Below are 18,744 nucleotides of genomic sequence, written 5' to 3'. Positions count from 1 at the left end.
GGGGTATTGATTTTTAAAAATACAAAATATACCATTGTTTTGATTTTAAAAAACTAAATACACCATTGTTCTCGTTGATTTACCTCATTATGGAGTAGCGATTGCGGACTTCTCCCTAAATATGAGTTAAGAATCAAACACAATAATTAAAATGATGCCTCTAACAAATAAACTATACTAGCAAAAAAAAAAAATATTTATCTATTCATTTATACAAGTTTTACTCTCAACTATAGTAGAGTAGCTTTTTGGTCTTTTTTTTTGTTTGAACTGATCAATTATGACAACCTAAACTGGTTTATCTTCTTGTAATTCTCTGTTGATTAATTAAGATCACAAAGTAGGATTACCCATACACATCCTCAATAGTGACAGCAGAGTTTGCCTCGTCACCCAAAGAAAATTATTTATTTGGTAGTACGGATGGGAGTGGGTCTAATAAGAGAGAAGAGACCTAATATACGTCGCTACCTGCCCTTTGTCTTCATACTCTTTGGTTTTCAAACGATTCCTTCAATTTGCAGAGAAGCCAAAGGGAAAAGAAAGCAGAATTTCTACGAAGCTGTGAGAAGCTAATTAAGATGGTACGTATATACATACTCATCATCTCTTTCCACTACAAAATGAATGGCCACAGCTTCTCCCATCTCCCAATCAATAATAACAGACGACAAAACAATATGAGTATATATATTCATGACCCCATTGTTTTTGTTTCTTAGCTTTTGGAACAGAATATTCATCCCTGTAATGTTGTTCTTTTTACCCTAAAACCCCAATCTTGCACCTCTTTTTTCCGTTCTTTTTGTTCTCTTTTGCTGGGTTGTTAGTTAGTTCAATTTCTCAGCTCATTTCTGGTGCCGCAGATGATGAACAGTTATCAGACAGATGGAAAGAGCTTGATGGCTTCTTCTTCCTCATCATCAACTGCTGCTAGGGTTATGGAGAAACCGATTAGCCAATCAGAACAACAGCCTCTGAAATGCCCACGTTGTGATTCCTCGAACACAAAATTTTGTTATTACAACAATTACAGTCTGTCTCAGCCCAGACACTTTTGCAAAGCTTGTAAGAGGTATTGGACTAGAGGTGGGACTTTGAGGAATGTTCCAGTGGGTGGAGGGTGCAGGAAGAACAACAAGAGAATCAGGAGATCATCGGCTTCTGTTTCTTCTTCTTCATCCTCCCCAGCCGCCATTGATGTTGTCTCTTCTTCATCAACCTCTCCTGCAGTTTCTTCAGCTCCACTGCAAATTCCGGCTGCCCAGTCCAAACCCCAGATTAATCCTTTGTTTTATGGGCTACCCATCAACCCTAATTCTGAGCTCAACCCTCCATTTCCAAGATTGTTCGGTTCTAGGGTTTCAAGCAGTGAGAGTTTTGATAATAGCAATCATGATAGTAGCATGATCTCTTCTTCACCTGGGGTTTTGGGTGGCCATGGAGAGAATGGGTTTAAATTTGTTAGCTCATCATCATCAAATCCTCTTCTTTCAAGCTACCCAGTATTTACATCTTCATCATCAATACTCACTAGCCCTATTTCTACTTCAACAACAACACTGGCCTCTCTGATAGCTTCGAGCCTCGAGCAACGAAAGTTCAATGCTTCTGGGGACATTACTAACAGAAATTTTCCGGGCATGCCATCTTATCATGGAGAATCAGTAATGGCAGGGAATATGATTCTTGAAAATGAGGAGTTCTTGAAAGGTGAGAGCCAAAACAGGTTGAATTGGAACGGTGGTGTTCCTATGAACAATCACAATCTGGAGACAGAAGGGGTGGGGAATATTAACTATTCAACACCTTTATCAGATCCTTCATTTCCATGGAATGGTGGTTGGATGGAGCCTTCTCTCATCTAGCTAGCTAGCTAGCCAGGTTTGGCTTCATCATATGAATCTTCCTTAAATTCATTAACTTGGTTTCTTAGCTTGTTGTACTTTAGCCAGAAGGTTGGCTAAAAAAAGGTGTGGGAGGGGAAAAAGTGGTCAGAAATCGAGAGTTTTCGAGTTATTTCATAGTATATATTGATGGTAGGAGGATGGATGTGAGTGATCATGTCAGCTGCAATGAACAAAAAAAAAAAAAAGATGAAAATTCAAGCTCATATTTTTGGTAAGATAGTCAAGCTTGAAGAAATTAAAGTTGCAGGATTTGCGCTGAGAGGAACCTCGGATCCTCTTCCTCTAATCGGCCCCAGTTCATCATCATCATCATTACATCTCAGAATTGAAGGCTACATATGTATACATGTATGCATTTGATGATTTGAAGATAGAACTTGAATTGGGCACACAAATTCTAGTGAATTATTACATGTGAGTGGGTTACCACTATTGGGTTTATTTATAAGTTTCCATTTATGTACATATGCAAGCTTTTAGTACTATGATTATTATTTGAATGACTAGAAAAATCTATTGTCACTATCTGATGGTGTGAGTAAGCACCACTCTTATATAATAGTCTGTAAAACAACTACAAGTCAAGTATTAATTTAGAATATATGTATCATCACACGTATTAGGTTTTGTCTTTTTTTTTTTTTTTTTTTTTTTTTGAGCCAATCAGTTATAGGTCATCTGACTTGTAACTTTCGTCAATAAAGGACCACATCCTCAAGTAGTAATTACGAGTTTCGCTCGTAACCTAAAAAACCTTATAGTTATTGCTTATGAGCTTAAATATAATTGAGCATTTAATTAAAGAATTGATACTCCGATCCACCATTTTATTATATGAATATATTATGAGTTCTCACTGTCGTACTGGGAATGCGGAATTAACGTGGATAAAAGAGATGGTCAGATGGAGATTCTTATGCTCATTTATCCATGAAGAATAAAGTTACAAATGGAAGCATGCTGCCGATGTAACATTTTCAGACCATTTAATTTCAAACTGTGAATTAATGATATAATAATGTCAGTTCCAATGAGGTTTTAATTTGCGTTTAAAGTGCTTCAAAAAAAAATTGCGTTTAAAACGGGAGGAGTAGTACGTACCTTGTACTGGTAGTGCTAGTGCCACGTAGAGCTAAAGTGGTAAGTTATAGATATTCACACATAGCAACGTAACATTGACGTCGTACTAATTGAATTGTTTCACATCTTTTAATGTGTTTTGTCTGCTCAGGCAGATTGTTCCCCAGAAGTGCCCACTGCAGAATTATATTCCACTCTGTATATATGTAGTGTATAGTGTATTTACTGTACGTATTCTGCTATATATCACAATCACTTCATCTGGTGGACAATATAATGGATAACGTGATGTATATATGGGTTGTCTTCATTGGTTTCTTTGGAAGTCATGGTTATCTAAAAAAAATTTTTAAATAAAAATAAAAATAAAAATTCTTGACAATCACGACATTTTTTAGGGTGAAGATCGAAATGATGGTATTGTAGCCTTTGTAGGGTCCCTAACTTCACACTTGAATATGATGAAGCTAGGAAGAGATAATGGAGTATGGGGTGTGCAACTGTGTAGGGCGGTGGGTGCAGTGCAGGGAAGGTTGATTTGATGATAGAAAAAAATTAAAGTGGCGCACGCATGGAATCATGCAGTTTGTTGTAAGCTTTGCTGCAAGACTCAGAACTCTGTCCTCCATGCATCTACCTTTCTCCTATCCTCCCATTGTAAATAATCCCCTTTAGCTTCTTTTTCTTTCAAGAACTCATGAATTAGGTGGTCTTTTAACATGCTCACACATATACGAGAGTCGATTCTATGACTTTATAGTTGCATTAACAGTTCACTTACCAACTGTACTATTTCACACTACTATTTTTCATGCCTATAAGTAGCTCCACGGTTGAAATGATGCATGGCCAAAAAATAATGTGTCTTAAATTGAATAGCATAGAGGTTCTGGGACAACCCTAGTCAAATTGGTTAGGATATATATTTGATAATCACAATGTTACAAGTTCGACTCCCAACGTATAAACCTTCTGTCTGATCTTGATTTGAGCCAGTGTCGGTCAATTGTACTATATATAGACTGGTTTACAGGATTTTGGAATGATGCAAAGGAAAGATTACCCTAGAAAGTAGTCCACCAGTAGTATTATTTTAAATCTTTCTTTTGATGAAAAGGAAACCTAAAACAACCCCATTTCCTAACTAGCATGCATTAACAGGCCGGTTTAGCATATAGAGTATCCCAAGAAACGCATCTTCTTATCTGGAGCAAATTGGAATAAAATCTCGTGACAATAAAATACTCAAAGCCACCCATCAGGGTTAGTTGCAGGAGCCCTCTTCCTCTATACATAATGGATTCATGAACAATCACAATCATCATATCATACCAAAGGAGAAGACATAATGTTGATGCTGCAGCTCCCCTGCTGTTCATGTTTCTGCTTCATCAAGCACAAAAAGAGCCATTCAAAGGAGAAGAAGCCAAAGGGGAAATGAAGCAGCATGCAGCTCAGACCCCAGCTAGAAAGAGCTAGGGCACTCATGGTTTCCTTCATTTCCATTTTAGCCTTTCAGATTTCTGTTTGCTGTCACATAAATTGTGAACTTGACTGTATTGTCTGTCTTCACATGTAAAACCATCTATTGATGGAAGAAGCTTCAACTCATCTTCCTGTATTTATCCCCATTATCTTTGGATGCTAATTAAGCCTATTTCCTGCATTTTATGTTCATATGTTACACCAGAACTTGAGAAAATGCATTGCATGATATCTCATATGAAATGAATAATTGTGGACTGGAGCAATCCCAACCAAGTTAGTCAGGTTGTTGACTTGGTAGCCACAAGAGGTTACAAATTCGACTCTCAACTGGAGCGGCCTATTGTCTTTCTTGGTTTAAGCTGGTCAGCTATGAGCAACCTAGGCTGGTTTACCTACGCCACAAGACAGGGTTTATCTTGTGCACCCCCCGTCACTCAAAAAATAATAATTCTGGACTACCTTTACAACTTGAGAACATACATTCATCATAGACAGTATGCAAAGGTACAGCATCCTGGGAGTGGGATCTCTAGTCCCAACCTCACAACTAAAGAGTGCAACAAGAACATATCTACATCAATACATCATTACATGTGAAATTGTGAATGCAGCTAAATTCCCTGTAATGTAACCAATTGAAGATGTGATGAATGGTAAATTGCAATGTGAGGCACATAGTCAAAAACAAATTCACAATAACAAGCAATGGTATGAGAAGTATATATGATCTATTAGACTCAGTTCCCCATGAAAGATGGAGCTCTATATTGAGATTCAGGCTGTACTTGCCATTCTCCGTCTTTTAGATAGTGTGGCAAAATTGGTTGCTCTGGTTTCAACTCCATAGCGGTACCAAAAGAATAAGGAGACGGTCTCTGGTAGCTAAGTAGAGGCTTATCCCGCCTTTGTTCATCTACTACGCTGTACATGAGAGGACTTGGAAGCAATTGTGGGCTTTCCAAATACACCATTGGACTTGAAACCAAACGGTTTCCCCATTGGTCTAGAAAATCAAACCTGGCAACATTAGTTGTACTCACGTTCCCAAGGGTAGTTGGTGCGTTTAGGTGAGAAGGCCATAGGTGATTATTGTTGTTAACCCGCTCAACATTTTGAGTGTTCCTATAGTGATAGAGCCACTCAGAAGAACTCATCCCAATCTGTGGTGGGTATCCATCAACAAAACCAGGAGGTCCTGCCACAAAATCAAATGGTCCACGAGTTGTTAACCGGCTTGAGTATCCACTAACTGGTGGTGCACCAAGAATACCATTGCCTTCCTTAGTTGCTGAAGGGCTTTTGAACTCGGGAAAGCCCAATGAGTTTCCTTTAAACCAAGAAGCATCTTCTGGCAACAGTGGGGCAGAAGGCACCGGAGTTACATAAGGAGGAGCTACAGAAACATGGCTAGAACTGGTTATGGGATCCTTTGTTTCATTGATGGAGAGGTTATTGAAGGATTGCGAGGCTAATTCCTCGATAGGGCTTAACTTGTGCATATTCAAACCCCTTACACCTCTTTCTTTTCTCGAACTTCCACTGTCAAGGACCCAAGCATTGAGAGATGGAGGTCCAGCAGGATAAGCTGCAGAGTCCCTCAAGGTAGGCTCTTGTGGCTTGAATGGCTTCGTATATCTAGAATTAGCGGTATCAGGGTAAAAACTTAAAGGATCAAGACCTGTCAGGTTTTGCCCGGTGATCAAAGATGTGGAACGACGTAAGGATTCATCTGAAAGAGTTGTTGTGACTTCCTTTACGCCTTCAACAGAGAATTGATCACTACCGGGGGTGGATGTATATATCGGTGCTGAATTATGTCTCATGATAGGCTTAAAGAGAATGACTTCTTCCTCTTCAGCAGTAACAGACTGGCTGTTAAGACTTTCCATGTGCTCATTTGTGTTCCCCGATTCGTGCTCATGCAATTCTTGTGGTTGAATACTTGAATTCACTTGGTCTGGACATCGGGATTTCACTGTGTAGAACTTTTTAACCAATTCATCATACATGATCCACTTATTCGAGTCCCTGGACTTACCTGAAAGTTTTTTTGCAGCAAGAAATATTCGCCATGACCTACATGTACTCATACTACTGAAGTTGTCCACACATTCCTGATGACCTGTGAAATCTAGTGTCATGTGTGCATGTGCCAGTGGATCAAAACCCCTAAGCTCATAGTCTTCCCAAAGAGCAGCATAGTCCAGAGCAATTTCATTCTCACTGAGTTCAAGTCGGTTCAGAAGATCAGAAAAAGCACCGAAAAAGTAAGACATAGAACTCCTTACCCTTTCGTCTGCAGCATATGCTTCTGCTCTTTGAAGTGTGTTACCTAGCCATTCAGCAAACACCAACACAGCGGGTAAGAGTGGACATACTTCCGGATGGCTTCCTTTCAGACATCTCTCGATAAGACGACCAGTGCAAATGAAAATGGCTGCAAGTGCCAATTTTGTCAGATCAGACTCCTTGTTTTCTGCTTTCATCACCTCCCCTTCCCCACTTTCAGTCAGGCTGTGGATGATATAGATGAATATGGTGACAAGTTGAAGGGCACGATATGGGCCGCTTCTAGATGGATCCATATGCTGATAGGATTCCAGTGCAGCCTTTAGTTCCTCATCGCCTAATGCCATCAGAGCTTCCAATTGTCTCACAGTGGAGGCTAGTGTGTGGGAAAAATCCTCTAAACTGCATTAAGAAAATGGACATTTGATATCTAATGCTCAATGTGGTTACATTAATATCTAAGACTCAAAAGGTTTACTAATCACTAAATCATTTGCAGACTAATCAACCATTTGAAACAGGTCTAGATGACAACAAATCTTTAAAATAAAAACTAAATGGTGGGGGCAATCCTAGCCAAGTTGATCAGGCTGTTGACTTGGTAACCACGAGGTTACAAGTTTTAACTCCCAGTGGGAGTAGCCCAACCTAGGCTAGTTTACTTCCTTATGGTCCTTTGCCGACCAAGATTACAAGGCGGGGTTGCCTAATGCACACCCTTGGGTAGTGGCTACAGGTTTCCCTCGTCACTCAAAAAAAGATATTGATTGGTGTATCTAGAATATCTGGTAGTTAAAACTACATGGTCATCTAAGCACAAGAAATGGATAATATTTTTCAATATGTACCTGGATATCACTAGAAAGAAACTTATCAATCTGACAAACAGAGGCCATATATCAGATTTTTCTGAGGAAACACTTCCATTGGATTCCAATTTATTGATGTTTGAAGAACCATAGCTTGCTTGAGATACAGTTTGCAAGGAAGTTTTCTCCGATGGTTTTAGCAAATCAATGTACGCCCCATTGGAAAGGGAATGAAAATGAGATGACCTGTTCTGCGGGAATTTAAAAAGTAATGACAAATTAATCATTGAAGTCCAATGGGATCACTACAGCCGGGGAAAAAAAGAGACAAATTTAGTACCATACGATTATAGATTTATAGTTTCAACAATTTGAGAATAGAAAGGCGGGAAGGGTGAAAATAACAAGCTTACCTCCTCAAAGAGCAACATGAGGTTATTCCAGGCATCAGGAAACGGCTCCTTGACAGCCAAACTTCTTACACAGTGATACAAAGCAAGAAACGCATCACTAATGTATGTTGCCAAGAGTGCCAGCTGCAAACGAACTTAGATTATAAATATATCACTCTCCAAAAGTTATTATCATCTTGCCACATTTCAGCAAGCATAGATTAAGGAAAAGCATTTCAAGAAGTAGCATTTTCTTCAAAATCTGGAAAGCGGTACAAACACTACCTGATTATGGGGGTTCCCACTATCTGGCCAAATCCGGGATGCTTCCAGGTAATACGCAGCAGAAACTGACCACTTGCAGGCATCGGGCTTCTTACAAAGTTCGGTGTACCTGGCTAGATCTCCAAGACAAACTAGAAAACGATGGCAAGCATATTGACACTGAGGGAATTTCAAATGTTCAGTTGAACACAAGGGGCTGCCCTTCTTACGTAGAAAGACCTCCGATGTAAGACCACAGCTCTTCCTCAGCTTTTTGACCAAATCTTGGTAAAAATCAGTCACTTCAGATAGAAATGACTTGAATCCTTCCATATGTTTGTCAACGTCTAGATGGGAATTTGTATCCGACTCTGAAGCTTCACTTTTCTTTTTCTCAGCATTAGCTTGTCGAATCCTTTTGCGGAACTCATCAATGTGCTTATAGTGAAGCTTCCATAAAGAGTACTCAACCTCTTGAAGCCCCAAAACTTCATAATCATTCAAAATGATATTCTCATAACTAGAACGGGCTTTGTGATAAAGATCTTGGACATCTTTATTCAACAAACCTTTAGAATAGATTGCAGCCAACAATTGTTTCTCTGTATCAGCAATCTGGAAGATGGAGGTAATAGAAAAATCAGTGACTATGTGTCTATGCTATAATAACAAAATGTAAAGTAAACAGGAAAACTGGAATCATCTTCAAGATCACCTCAAGAAAAGTATTCAATTTTTCCTTCTGATCTTTGAACGTTGTAGCTTCATCAATGTTCATGATTACTGTAAATTAAGTTTAAACAAACTTCTTCAACTAATCAATCTCCTCATCTGTGACTTGGACGAATGTATAGTCCTGTATATGAGGATCAATTGCACATTAAGAAACATTCAAACTAATCAATCTCCTCAAACTAAGAAACACTCCGTTGCTAAGAACAATCTTATTCAATCCAAAACTAATTACAGAAACCATGGCAACTAGACCATTGCCTCCCCAATTTGGGTGCCTAAAATCACATCACAAGCAGGCTTAATATTATCTAAGGTACTTGATCAATAAAACCGGAAAAATTAAAATTAAGAACAGTAAATAGAAAACACCCTAACTATCTATGAAATTGTTTGTCTTCCTCGAGTAATTAATTCCAAATAAGAGCTGCAAAGTCATGTATAAAGTCAATCCGTCTATCCCAGACACTGGTCCTTCCACCTAATGAGGGGTTGAGTCAACTTTATTTATCACTCTACTATATTGTCGGGCTGGGATGTGCGACGAGCGAATTTCGTGTTTTGTGGGCAAGTCAACGAATCTGAGAAGTCTTTAACTTTATATCAGTATATCCTAAGCCAACCAAAGTACAAGAGAACTGATACCAGCAAAATAAGATTCTGATCACCATCATTCTTGAATATCTAAAACAGAGGGCTTAAAGAGCATATTCTTTGAACCGACCATATCAATATCCATATGAACATGGTGCAGAAAATCCATCAATTCAAGCATATAAAACCCAAGACAGATATGGGAAGATCACAGTAAACTGGGCAAAGATTACAAACCATGAACAAAAAGTATAAGCAAAAAGAAGCAATTTTTAGGGAAACCATACTAAAGAAAATAACAAAATTAGATAGCTTTTCTGCTAGAATTAGTCTCAGAAGCATCAGAGAGCATAAAAAGCATTAACATGATCAGAAAGGCTAAGCTTTGTGAATATGGCAGCAGAGAATCTATGAATACAAGAAACATAAACAATTACCTTGCAGAAATCACAGCAAAATCTTGAAGAACTCAGGAACAAAGATGAATCCTTTGATGGAGAGAGAAAATTCAAGAAAGAAAGAAACAGCAAAGAGTGAAACTAACAGGTTTTTGTTACTAAATTGTTTTTTCGTTGTGGAGACAAGACAAGGCACGGGGTGGCTGGTGCTGACTGATGAACAGTGAAAAGACTATAATGCCCACTTCTTTTGTTCTTTCAGTGCCTTTGCCCTTGATGCAGGCAATTAAGAAGATGCTAAACCGTCAACAATGGGCAATTGCCTCATCATCATATCTGTTATTTTCATTGTATAGGATGAGCTGTCCCTAGTCCAAGGAAAAAAATCCAATACAGAAGATTCACTAATTTTCACCTACAGTATTATTTATACTTTCTTTACACTTTTCTTTGTTTTCCATTACCTGTATGGGGAGCAACAATGGGGCAATGGGGCAGTGCCTGCACTTTTTTCTTCTTTTTTTTTTTTTTTTAAACTTGTACTTGTATTAATGAGTATACGAATTTTTAAATACCGTTTAAAATCACGTCACTTTAAAATGTTTAGATATTTATATTACCTTATATTACGCAAACCTTCAAGCTTCACTTGTCCTGTCATTCGTGACTGTACCTCTAACATCACAAATCAAGTTTCTATCGGTAGCACCTCCACCTCACTTTTCATTTGTATTTTTCAGTTATTGGTTTAAACTTAAAATCCTAAATTATTTATGTAATTTCATTATAAATTTGTACTGATGGGTTAATTGTAATTCTGTGAATGTCAATATTGCCAATTATTATTTGTAGACTGAATTTTTTTTAGTGTAATCCAGAATTTTCACTGTCTAAATAGGTAACTGCTCAAGTCAAAAAAATTTCTATCCACTTATAGCACACTTCCAAAGACAAAATTGTTTGGGTGGGGTAGAGGAAAATTGATAAGTGACCAGGTGTTGGTGACTTGGTGGCTTCTTTTAAATGGTAGCATTCATGATTTTAAAACTTAATAACAATAATAGAAATGTTTTAAGTCAATATAATTCTTGAAGAGTCACAATCAGATTTAAATACATTAGTCTAAAATTTTGACCAAATAAGAGAACTAGAGTTTTAAAAATAGGACAGAATTTTTTAAAAAAAAAAAAAGATAAAACAAAAATAAATAAGTACATATTCAATCTATTTAATGGTTATCTTAATTACTGCATATGCAATTTTTAAATATAATGAAAGAAAACTATTTTTTTATTTTTATTAATCTTATTTAAAAGATAATACAAGTAAATAAAATTATATGTGTAGTATTTATTTTAACAAAATTGGGGTAACATTAATATAAGCAAAAGCAAACAATTGAAGAGATTTTTCTTTTTCTTTTATTTCAAGAGTCGAAGAAGATTGTGCTTTGGAGTTTGGACAGACCACTCATGGGGCCCATTATGAAAGGAATTAGCAGTGGGTTGATTAATTGTGGGGTCCACTCTAATTTGAACAAAATAATGATATATCCATTTCTAAATAGAAAATTATAAGTGGATTTCATGATAATAGAATTTTCGCGATATTTGTTGATTTTGTTAGGAAGTGATGAAAAGAAAATAATAAAAAAGTAGTCCATTTTTCTTGAATGTGTGGGATTCTTTTTTCTAAATTTACATATTGAATAAGAATACTGATCCACTTGATTTTAAGTTTGCCCACTCATGTTATTGAATTAATCAAGTTGTTTTTTTTTTTATTAACAAAAATTTTATTTACCTAATCTTAAAACCTTAAGTCAATAAACTTATTGACTAATTCAACTAAAACTTTTAAGAGCAGCCTTATTAGTTTAAAAGAAATTGAGTATTGAAAAAAATTGCGCGCTATATTCTCATTTGTTTCTGCCCCTCATCAGATAACTATTTCCTTTTTCTCTTATGATTAGTTTTTATTTTAATTATTAATTATTAATTTGAAGCAAGATAAGATAATAAGATATTATAAATTAGAAGGAATTATTTATTGATTGACACCTAGCTTAGCTATGTGGCCAACCCCTAAATTATGCATAATAAACAAAATATAAAAAGACAAAGCTATTAGGTGTGTTATCTGTCACGCCTATAGGTTGCCCTCTCTCCAATCAGACACCTCCAGCCTCCATCCCATCACCAAATCGTAACACTGCAAGCAACGCATGAACTTTTCAAAGGAAACAAAACAAAGAAAATTAAAATAAAAAATAAAACGACATTGGTTAAATGCCATATATCCTATGAAAATGTTCCTTGTGCTTTATGATTATTAGTACCAAATATTATATTAAATAGCATTGAATTTCAAAGTAAATATAATTTATATATAAAAAAAAAAAAAAAAGATCAACAAGCTACAATTATCGAGACCCTTCTCAATTGATGGATGTCAAGCATGTCAGCCCTTAAATAACTTAACAAATGATAGAACGAGGTTCGGATTTTGTGGAGATTGTCAGCCCTTAAATAAAATTTTATATTAAATAATATGGAGGATTTATCAGAGTATAATGTATTATAATCCAACATTATTAAGTATCATGAATAAATAATTTTTTTTGTTAAAAGTTAATCATATACAATTATTATAGTTTTTTTTTTTTTTTGACAATCTACAATTATTATAGTTAAATACATTACTTGTTATGAAAAGTTTAGAGCAAGTGGGCAAGTGATTGTGACTTTAGTTAAATCAAGGGTCATTTAGTTGGTGGATTTGAGTTTGAAAAAGTTGTATCAAAGTTATTAAGGAAGTTGAAGCCTTTGGAAAACGAACAACTCAATGGCTTTTCTTACTAGTCTAATCTTAAACTATGTGGCTCATTCTAAAAATTCTTAAAATGTTACTTTAATTATATATTTAAATATTTTATATGGTTTTTATATTTGAATGTCACAAGTTCGTTGCACATAATTTATTATCTAAAAGTACAAAATTTTTATGCATGAGCAAAGTTTACTTAGTGAAAAAAATCATAAAATATGAGTATACCAGAAGTTGAACAAGCTATCCCTTTTTATCATCAAAAGTGTGGTCACTTTCAACATCTACTCATCCACCGACCAAAATCCACTAGAAAGTTCAAACATTTGTTTTTTTTTTTTAAAAAAAGTTCAAACATTTGTTCTTTTCCGAGAATAGCCATGGACCATGGTCCACACAACTATGTGGATCAAAAATAAGAAGTACATTATTTTTGTATTGAAGGTACATTATTTTTGTACTGTAGGTACATTATTGATAGTATATATCAAATAATGTACCTTCAGTACAAAAATAATGTACCATAAAATAATGTATCTACAGTACAAAAATAATGTATCTTAGTACAAAAATAATGTACTTTTTATTTTTAGTCCACACAGCACACAGCTGTGTGGACCATGGTCCATGCAATAATGATTGGTGAAATTGAGAACCATGGTTGCAAATCGGGCTTTAATTCTTAGCTTTCCAGCCTTTCCTGTCGTCTAAAGCCCGTAGAGACGACCCATTTCATCAAAGTGGTTTTGCATGAAAAGTGCAAAGGACGCCCAAGCCCAATTACACCATGAATGTCATTTAGCCCGAAATTCAAGGCTGCATCGGGCTGATTCGGCCCAAAAATTTGAGATGCTCTCATTTTTCTTCATTATTTTTTTCCCTCATATTCAAGCAGCATTGTTATGTCAAAAATTTTGTGGTTAAGTGGCATTAATTATCACAAAGAGATGTGAAACGGTAGTGAGAGTCTATAGAACCACTTGTCCATCCAACGATCGTCTTAGCTATTTGAGAGTACTATAAAACCACTTGTCCATTCAACTAGAGACGATCCAAAAATGAAGACCCAAGGCTCGAACCACTTGTCCATCCAACGGTCGTCTTAGCTATTTGAGAGTCCTATAGAACCACTTGTCAATCCAACTGGAAACGATCCAAAAATAAGATCCAAGGCCCGAACCACTTGTCCATCCAAGTGTAGTCTTAGCTATTTGAGAGTACTATAGAACCACTTGTCCATCTAACTAGAAACGATCCAAAAATGAAGACCCAAGGCCCGATAAGGTGACTCATATGAAGATAGATGAATCAAACCAATATATGTGACCCTGATCTAAATTGGGGGACTTGAGAGTTGAGACCCAAGTTTAGTGACCCCTGGCTGGCCTCCGAAGTCAGTCCCAAACGGGTAGCCATTATCTTCTAGTTTTCGCAGCCCAATGCGTGGGTCTTGACTTGGTTTTTTGGCCCACCACATTTTTAGGAGTTAGCTGGGTCTCTTCTTTGTATAAATATTGCATTGTCTTTAACTTAGACAATCATATCTTATTCTTACACAATATCCTTTGTAAATACTCTTAGATTAATCTATAAAATATTACTACAATATTTGCCCTTTACTATTTTATCTCTTATTGTTTAAGCGAACTTAGTGATTCGTACATACTTCGGGTCAATTTGTTCCATCAAATAACTAGTCAAACTTATGTATTAGGACTTATCTCTCCTTGTATTAATTTGTATTACTTTATCTAGCAAGGATTGAAATTGTTCAACCACCAAAAATTGACCATTATATTTTTTTCAATCTAATTGTCCGTGGTCTACTGGCCTTACAATATCTTAATCATACTTAAACCAATAATAAAACACACACTGTATCTCTATCTTTATGTGTATAAACATAGACTCCTATCCTCAATTTAATTTTCACTATCACTACTTATCTACTATCATTAACACATGAGCTTTGTTCGGGGAAATAGTTACTCTTGTTATTTCATTTTATCTTATTTTTATTATGGGTGTGAGACCGTCTCACGGATCCTTATTCGTGAGACGGGTCTGGTTGGGTCAAATCACTATGCAAATGTCATACTTATATGTGCAAATGTCATACTTATATGCTCAAATATAACACTAATCAAGAATACAATTTTTGTTACTTATTAGAGAAAAAGTAATACATTTTTCATAATAAGTAATGTTGACAAGTGCCCCTTACTTATAAGGGCAAATATAATACTTTTGTGGAAAAATGTAATACTTTTAAATCGAAATGTAAAAGTATTGTATTTTCCCTTAAAAGTATTACATTTACCCTTATAAGTAACAAAAATTTTATTCCTGATTAGTATTACATTTGAGCATATAAGTATGACATTTGTGCATATAAGTGTTATATATGCATTTTGACCCGACCCGTTTCATGGTGAGGCGGTCTCACACAAGTTTTTGCCTTTTATTATTCATTAATCAAATTAAATTATTTTTAAAAATTTATTTTTATAATTTTAAATTCAAATTTTTATATTTATATTACATTTTATTTAATTTTTAAATATATAAATTTCATGTACTAACACTAAACTAAATATTATTAAAAAATAAATTAAAATGTAAAATAACTTGAATCAAACCTTATTAACTTCGCCAAACATATAAAAATGTCCAATATAATAGGGTTTTGTACAAAGTAATAAAAAAAAAAAAAACATTAGTGTTAGCAAACCAGAAATTAGCTAACGGTGCTCTTATCCTGTCGATGATGCGAATAATTTAATCTCCAAAGAGTCAAACCACTTCCGAAATTCCATGTTTCCTGCTTACTAACCCATCCATCTTCCTTTTATTGCGTCTTAAAATATTATTTACATTTTAAAAATATTCCAAATTAATATACTTTTTCTATATCATGTATTTATAACTTAAAAAAAATCATAATAGAATGACCGAGTGAACGAAATATAATTTTTGTATCGCAATTCTTACAACACTCTTCCAATCATGAATTATTATACATGTACGAGGCTTCCTTCTCACCAAAAAAAAAAAAGAGTTATTTATTATTTTTTTTAAGAAGTTGTGTCTAGTGACAGAATGACAACTAGGTATGATGGATATATTGACTGAAATTTCGATGGCTCAACTTGAAATCGTCCAACTAATTACTATAGCAATTGCATATTTAATACGTAATGAATAATTTAAAACAGGAAAGTGTCAAAATTAGTGGCACAGAGCTGTCGTTTAACTCTTGTTGACTTGACCCTACAAAAGTTACTGTGCAACTCTTCACAATTTGCTTCAAAATGCTCCCAAAAATTCCAATATTTCGAGAAAATTTTCGGTGAGTTTTCATAAATTATAAATTAATACAATTTATTTGAATGTGTTGAAGAATAATCTTATTTTTGCCTCACTCTGTTTCAATTTACATAAGAATTGTCAAAATTTTTACCAATTATAAATTAGCAAACACTTGTGCGAAACCGTATCACAAATCTTTATACGTGACAGAAATCAGATTGTAGACAATTGGGTGTATAAGTATCACAGTTTTAATTATAAATATTACAGAGTAGAATATTTATCATTGGTAACATTCAATTTTGCTCTAAATAATATTATAATTTTACATATAAATATGATTTATTTTTAATTCAAACTAGTGTTTTACCCGTGTGGTGCACGGAAAAAATTTGTTATTATAAATTTAAATAACAAAATTTTAAAATGCAAATATATTAAAATGTACAATATAATAATATAGTTGAATTTTCATATATTTGGTCAAGTATCTATTATCATAGCATACAAAATTTTTTGTATGATTAATATAATCTCTAATCATATACGGAGTACATATTTATATAAATTTATAAAGAAAAATTTACATTATTAAATTGAATTATTCCTAATCTTATTTCATATATATTATAATTCTAACAATATGAATAATAACTAAGAAATTATATTTAGAAATTAAAAAAATTTAAAATTTAAATTTTGTATATGTGATTTTAAATTCTACTCAGACGCATTTTCTTATAAGATTGTGTAATATAGTGTATATACAAATAATATTTATTAATGTGTATATATGCAAATTCTATAATATAATTTCTGTAATTATAATTTATATTGATATATTATAATTAAAATGATTAAATTTATAAATTGAAAAATAGCATTTTAATTTTGTATAATTAATATAATGCATAAGTATATGTATGTATGCATTTTTAAAAAATTTAAATATTTATGAATACACATTTTGTTAATTTTATAATTTTATTTTTAATTATATTTTATATTTTATTAATTATAATTATGAAAATTACATTTACAAATTAAAAGAATTTAATTTTTAAATTTATATGGATTAATGTAGTCCCTAATTATATTATATATTTAGACAAATTTTTAAATATTTTTGAATTTTTAAGTAAGAATATGAGTTTAGACATATTTTAAAATAATTTTTTAATAAATATTCATTGTAGTAATTAACATTTATAATTATGGCAATAATCACAATTCTAAAAAAAATGTGTATATATTTTTATATTGTACAAAATATTATAAATATAATATGTTTACATAAATGGATAAAAAGAGAAATTGATAATTTTTTTTATTATATAGATAGATATTGATAAATATTATATAAATTTTTTTCCTTGCATGAAAAACCATTCTTATTTTAAAATTTTACATTGATATATAAGTTTTCTATCAAAATCTACTTTGGTGATATTTTAAACTTTGAGTAACACTTGTGAGAGACTGTCTCACGAGTCTCAATCTGTAAGACGGGTGAGATCTTTGATTAATAGGTCAGATCTTTGACCTCGTTAATTAAATATCCAACACATCTCACGGATTGAGACTATGAGATAGTCACACACAAGTTTTTATCTTAAACTTTTGCTTGTTATCATAAATAGTAATAGATGTCTAGAAACCATTTAGTTTTGTTTCTAAATATTTTCCAACCCATAAATGTAGCACAATCAAAACATCTCTAGATCATTATTTAAATAATAGGTCCACAATAGACTTTGTGGTTCAATATTTGTAGATCTATGATATGTTTTTAACTAATTTATTGAAAGTTTATTTCTTTTTAGTTCTATTATCTCTTTTTCTTTTAGTTCTATAACCTATTATTCTTGTCAAGTACCTTGAATTCAAAAAAATAAATCTCTTATTCTTCTTCATTTTAAATTGATCTGATAGATCTCGAGATGATGCATCATTCTAAAATATGTGAATTCTAATTAATTTAGTTACATTATATTTAAATGTGAGACATTTACCCAATTACATTATATTTTTTTCAAACTCTGCAAATATAAGTTAGTTCAATTAGTTCATTTTTATGTTAGTTTTTTCTTCAGTTATATTATTAACGTAAATTAATTTGTTTTGAGCTCATAATATTTAAATAATGAATATTATTTTAGATTTGTAAATTTTTATAATTTATGGTATTTTATAAAATTTGTTCACAGCATTTGTACTACAAAACTTTTAAATTAATGCAATAATACTTATATTTGTTATTAGTAGAGTACTAAAATCATAATAATGATTTATTATACCGTTCACATTTTAAAACTTTGAAACCAATATCATTTATGTAGAAAGAAATTTATATATAGTAGTAATAATATTGTAGTTATTTTTAAAAGTTAGATGAAGTAAACAAATTGACATGCAACAAATTTATTTTTTTTTTTTGAACTTTTGACATGCAACAATGATTTGATATGTATATATGTATTATTCTCTTTTTAGCAATATATATATATATATATATATATATATATATATATATATATATATATATATATGTATATATACACACACACATACATACATACATACATACATATATATATATATATATATTCGAATCAAATTAAATTATTTTAATTTTAACAATTTTAATTAAAAT

At 33.2% G+C, this 18,744-nt stretch overlaps 2 protein-coding genes across 2 annotated transcripts; one reads left to right on the top strand and one right to left on the bottom strand.

Moving 5' to 3' along the window:
- Window positions 1–451: 451 nt before the first annotated feature.
- On the top strand, window positions 452–2,525 carry LOC116028457 (dof zinc finger protein DOF1.4-like). Its single transcript, XM_031270175.1, has 2 exons — window positions 452–584; window positions 867–2,525. The coding sequence occupies exons 1-2, from the start codon at window positions 582–584 to the stop codon at window positions 1,866–1,868; spliced, it is 1,005 nt and encodes a 334-aa protein (XP_031126035.1). The 5' UTR covers window positions 452–581; the 3' UTR covers window positions 1,869–2,525.
- Window positions 2,526–4,938: 2,413 nt separating this feature from the next.
- Window positions 4,939–10,197, bottom strand: LOC116029379 (protein SMG7L-like). Its single transcript, XM_031271360.1, has 6 exons — window positions 9,996–10,197; window positions 8,948–9,088; window positions 8,254–8,847; window positions 7,990–8,112; window positions 7,616–7,827; window positions 4,939–7,169 (listed from the first exon to the last, which is right to left on the bottom strand). The coding sequence occupies exons 2-6, from the start codon at window positions 9,008–9,010 to the stop codon at window positions 5,216–5,218; spliced, it is 2,946 nt and encodes a 981-aa protein (XP_031127220.1). The 5' UTR covers window positions 9,011–9,088; window positions 9,996–10,197; the 3' UTR covers window positions 4,939–5,215.
- Between the last annotated feature and the right edge of the window lie 8,547 nt (window positions 10,198–18,744).

Source organism: Ipomoea triloba, chromosome 9, assembly GCF_003576645.1.
Source record: "Ipomoea triloba cultivar NCNSP0323 chromosome 9, ASM357664v1".
Taxonomy (NCBI): domain Eukaryota; kingdom Viridiplantae; phylum Streptophyta; class Magnoliopsida; order Solanales; family Convolvulaceae; genus Ipomoea; species Ipomoea triloba.
The sequence above is the reverse complement of the archived record's forward strand: the minus strand, read 5'-3'. Positions and strand labels throughout refer to the sequence as shown.

What these genes read in the sequence shown, in the direction of transcription:
- LOC116029379 (XM_031271360.1), bottom strand. Translation starts at nt 9,010, where the DNA reads ATGAACATTGATGAAGCTACAACGTTCAAAGATCAGAAGGAAAAATTG. An exon ending in TCATGTTGCTCTTTGAGGAG is followed by an intron (nt 7,828 to 7,989) that starts GTAAGCTTGTTA and finishes AAATTCCCGCAG; the next exon opens with AACAGGTCATCTCATTTTCA. An exon ending in TTCTTTCTAGTGATATCCAG is followed by an intron (nt 7,170 to 7,615) that starts GTACATATTGAA and finishes TTCTTAATGCAG; the next exon opens with TTTAGAGGATTTTTCCCACA.